General features: G+C 49.7%; 1 protein-coding gene across 1 annotated transcript in view; it reads left to right on the top strand.

The window, feature by feature from the left end:
* The window catches only part of syt11b (synaptotagmin XIb), a 6,696-nt gene extending 2,730 nt beyond the window's left edge, over positions 1–3,966 (top strand). The window contains exons 2-4 of the mRNA XM_017441718.3: positions 662–1,602; positions 1,989–2,109; positions 2,190–3,966. Coding sequence (XP_017297207.1) covers positions 662–1,602; positions 1,989–2,109; positions 2,190–2,500 — 1,373 coding nt within the window. The 3' untranslated portion in view covers positions 2,501–3,966. The remainder of the gene's footprint in view (positions 1–661; positions 1,603–1,988; positions 2,110–2,189) is intronic.
* The last annotated feature ends 673 nt before the right edge of the window (positions 3,967–4,639 follow it).

Here is a 4,639-nt window from a genome sequence, read left to right as displayed (position 1 = left end):
GTGTGTGTGTGTGTGTGTGTGTGTGTGTGTGTGTGTGTGAGGGTGTGCGTGTGAGTGTGTGTGTGAGGGTGTGTGTGTGTGTGTGTGTGTTGCTAGGCAGCGAGCTCAGCTGCTTTCAGCTCTTTCCCAAACATGACCTCATCGGTTTGAGTCTGAATGGAAGCCGGAAACAAGAAGAAGGAGGTTTAAAATTTTAATTATCAGCTGAGAGTTCTGACCAAGAGACAGGGCAGGTTTTATTACACATTTAATGGGTTTTATTACACATTTAAAGGGTTTTATTACACATTTAATGGGTTTTATTACACATTTAATGGGTTTTATTACACATTTAAAGGGTTTTATTACACATTTAATGGGTTTTATTACACATTTAAAGGGTTTTATTACACATTTAGAAGGTTTTATTACACATTTAAAGGGTTTTATTACACATTTAGAAGGTTTTATTTGACCAAAATGGCTACAACTCTGGCTGAAGGACGGCGCCGGGCGATATGCATTCCTTCGAGGCTGCAATCTGAACAGATTGTGGATGACGATATTTTTCTTCAGTATCTTGTTTTGTTTCTGTTAAAAATCATCAATAATAAGGTTGTCTCCCGTCTCTCCCGTCTCTCCCGTCTCTCCCGTGTCTCCCCTGTCTCCGTCTCTGTTGCAGCCATGTCTCCGGTGCTGGCGGGCTTCCTTGGAGCCGGTGTTTTGGTCCTGGTTGTGGTGGTTCTGGTTCTGCTCTGGTCGTTCTGCCGGCGCCGGTACCTCCGGGTCACCGGACGCTACAAGCTGCACGGTGACCGGTACTGCGACGCCGAGGACCCCCCCTACAAGTTCATCCACATGCTGAAAGGGATCAGCATTTACCCAGAATCCCTCAGCGGCAGTAAGCGGATCGTCCGCGGGATCCGCCGCGCCGAGCGATCGGAGCGCGACGGAGAGCGTGGCTGTCCTGCCGCCGGCGCCGCAGGGAGGGGCATGGTGCTGGTGGATGCAGAGAACAACGTCCTGGACGTCCCGGGTCAGCTGCAGATGAGTCACCTGGTACCCTCCGCCAGGACAGGCTCCGCCCACAGCCCGGCTCGGCTGGAGCGGGCCTTGCCGGTCCGAGCTGATTACTGCTGCCTGGACAGCAGCTCGGCCAGCAGCAGCCAGACCAGCAGCAAGACTGTGTCCCCGTTCACCCCCGCCTCCTCAGAACCAGAACCAGAACCGAGCCTGGGCTCCATCAGCCTCACCGTCGACTACAACTTCCCCAAGAAGGCCCTGGTGGTGACCATCGTCGGGGCCCGGGGCCTCCCCGCTGTGGACGAGCAGGCGGGGAGTTCTGACCCGTACGTGAAGATGACCATCCTGCCCGAGAAGAAGCACCGGGTCAAGACCCGCGTGCTGAGGAAGACCCTGGACCCGATCTTCGACGAGACCTTCACCTTTTACGGCGTGGCCTACAGCTCGCTGCCCGAGCTCACCCTGCACTTCCTGGTCCTCAGCTTCGACCGCTTCGCCCGCGATGATGTCATCGGGGAGGCCGTGGTGCCGCTGAAAGGTGTGGACCCGAGCACGGGCCGGGTCCACCTGAGCCAGCAGATCACCAAGAGGAACATGCAGGTGGGTCTGGACCGGTTTCCTCAGCCGGTAGAGCTGAACTCGTCCACAGATGACGACTGTGAGTGAAAAACACTCGTCCGTCTGTTTCCCTCCGAATGACTGATGCTGCTGTCAGCTGGCTGAGCGTTACCACGGCGACGGCGCTCAGACAATCAGCTGCTCTGTTCTGGTTTCAGATTCTCCGCAGGTTTTAGACACGTTAGATGGATGAATATCCCTGATTGTTTGGCTCAAACACTGATGTGAAAACATCGACCTTCCTGAGGTTATTTAGCAGAACTAAAATCCAATATTTTATAAGAGCAGAGTCTTCTCTTTAACCCAAACAGATGCTGATATGTTCATTCACAGGACAGGAAGTGAAAAGTCTGTCTGTGTGTTTTCAGTGTGACAGTCGTGGAGAGGTGCTGGTGTCTCTGTCCTACCAGCCTGTGTCCCATCGTCTCAGCGTGGTGGTCCTGAAGGCTCGACACCTCCCCAAGATGGACATGACCGGCCTGTCAGCCAGTGAGTACGAGCAGAACCACCTTTGAGTCGTGTTATCTCTGGTCTGCCCGGCTCACCGGTTCCTCTTCCTGTGTCCTCAGATCCGTACGTGAAGGTCAACGTCTTCTACGGCCGTAAACGCATCGCCAAGAAGAAGACCCACGTGAAGAAGTGCACGCTGAACCCGGTCTTCAACGAGTCCTTCATCTACGACATCCCGCCCGAGCTCCTGCCTGAGATCTCCGTGGAGTTCCTGGTGATCGACTTCGACCGGACCACCAAGAACGAGGTCCTGGGGCGCCTGCTGCTGGGCCTCCACAGCCCGTCCTCCTCCGGCACCTCCCACTGGAGGGAGGTGTGTGAAAACCCCCGCCGGCAGATCTCCAAATGGCACAACCTGAGCGAGTACTGAGGGAGCAGGAGGAGCAAGAGGAGCGTCCAGAACCAGCTGGGCCTCCAGCAGTAAACCAAACTGGGAAATAAAGACTCGGTGTACAGCACACACACACACACACACACACATCTACAGCACACACACACACACTGTTGTGATGATAGTTAAACTCTCCGTCTCTATTATCTCTCTTTACAACCAGAACATCTGCAAGTTCTTTTCCTAAAGTCAGTAAATTGAAAAAAGCCAAGCGATCCATTTCTGAGACTGTTCTCGTGTCTCCTCCGGCTGTCTGTGTGTAGACGGGGGAAGGAATGCTCACATATGATTTAAAAAAGAAGAAAAAGTTCCCCCTGTTGCTGTTGTTGTCATGCAGTTCATCGCATGTCTGTCTGAAAAGAAAAACAAAGAAACTGAGAGAAAGAACCTTCTGCTTCTAACTAAACGCTGAATATATCCCAGATTAACGACCAAATAAGAAGCTCCACCGCGCAGACGGGTTTTATTTTAACCGTCGGCATGCTTCCTGCCTGCAGCGGTCAGATTCTCCTCTGCGTCCCGATCCAGGAGGACAGAGAGACGCCTGACGGAGGCCGGTTAGCGTCTCCTGAGCGAGACAGAGGCTCAAACAGGATGTAAAATATCTGTTCATGAATTCATCCCTCAGGAGTGTGGAGCAGAGGACACATGCTGCTGGAAACAAACAAACAAACAAACAAACTTATCACAGAGTCGATCGAGGATGGTTTCAGGTCGGAGACACCAGAGGGCGCCGTAGAGCTCAGATAAACCTTCAGTCAGAAGCCCTAAAAGAACAGAACGATCCTGAAATTAGACATTATAAGCTGTCTGTTTGGATTCATAAAGACAAGCTGCATCTTCTGGGTGAAAACTAATCTGATCAGTTTGGAGTGAAGACATTTTAACACGTCTTTATAAAATGTGTCCTCGCAGCAACATGCCTCCTCTGCTTCACTTCCTTTTAGCTTCTCCCTCATTCCGTGTCTCTTTTTCTACATTTTCACTCTCTTCTCGACTCCATTCGGACTTTTTTTGCACTGGTTTGTGAAATATTTCTCCTTGTTTAAGAACAGTTCTGTCCGCCAGCAGATGGCGCTGTTTTGTACTAATTTGTTTAACGAGGCTCGGTGAGTTCCTACGTCCACACTGACGGTCGCAGTTTGGGTTTCCTGTTTGATGATTCACTGAGTCGACTTTCAGTCTGAAAAGCACATTTTTTATTCTGAGTTTGGCGTTAATCCACCTTTAACCTGCTTTCTTACAGTTCAGAGGATTTTAACGTGTTAAACTAAACCGGACTTTAATCAGCTGCTGGCAAGCAGCTGGATCAGACCGCTGTAGATTTGTACAGATGTTTGCTGGTTTCCTTCCTGTCGGATGTCCTCGGAGCTTTCGTGTGTTTGAGCGCCCCCTGCTGTTAGACCTCTCGGTGGACATGCAAATAAAAAACAAGTTAGCCAAGATGGCCGCCTGTCTCAAGTCCTTTCACTGCTGTAAAACCAGCAGGTTCTTAGTTTGAATGTTTTTTTTACAGATATTTGACCTTTTTTCTTGTTATTTTTACCTTCTTATTTGATTTTTGTTCTTCAGTCTCTGATATGATGCTCATGTAGATTTAAAGTGGATCATTTTAACCGGTTAGATAAAAACAGACACCATGTTCAAAGGTTCAAAGGTCATCTGGTTCTTATCAGACCTTAAACTTAAAGCCTCAGAGAAACAGAACAACTTTAACTACAACTAAATCAAAATACAGAAACTGAAGTAATAAATCCCTCCTGTCTGGAATTAAAATGGCGTCCTGATTAACTGATCATCAGTAACGGAGCACCTCAGTGTTTGTTAGCAACACGACAGGCTAATCAGACAGAAGCTTCAGTTTGGCTTTAAAACAACTTAGACAGAAGCTCTGCTGCTAGCTGTTAGCCTGCAGCTAACAGGCTAGCACACAGCTAACATGTTAGCACACAGCTTACCTGTTAGCACGCAGCTAAACTTTTAGCCTGTAGCTCACCTGTTAGCACGCAGCTAAACTGTTAGCACGCAGCTCAGCTGTTAGCACACAGCTCACCTGTTAGCCTGTAGCTCACCTGTTAGCACGCAGCTCACCTGTTAGCACGCAGCTCACCTGTTAGC

This window comes from Kryptolebias marmoratus, linkage group LG16 (genome assembly GCF_001649575.2).
Source record: "Kryptolebias marmoratus isolate JLee-2015 linkage group LG16, ASM164957v2, whole genome shotgun sequence".
NCBI classification, from domain to species: Eukaryota; Metazoa; Chordata; class Actinopteri; order Cyprinodontiformes; family Rivulidae; genus Kryptolebias; species Kryptolebias marmoratus.
The sequence above is the reverse complement of the archived record's forward strand: the minus strand, read 5'-3'. Positions and strand labels throughout refer to the sequence as shown.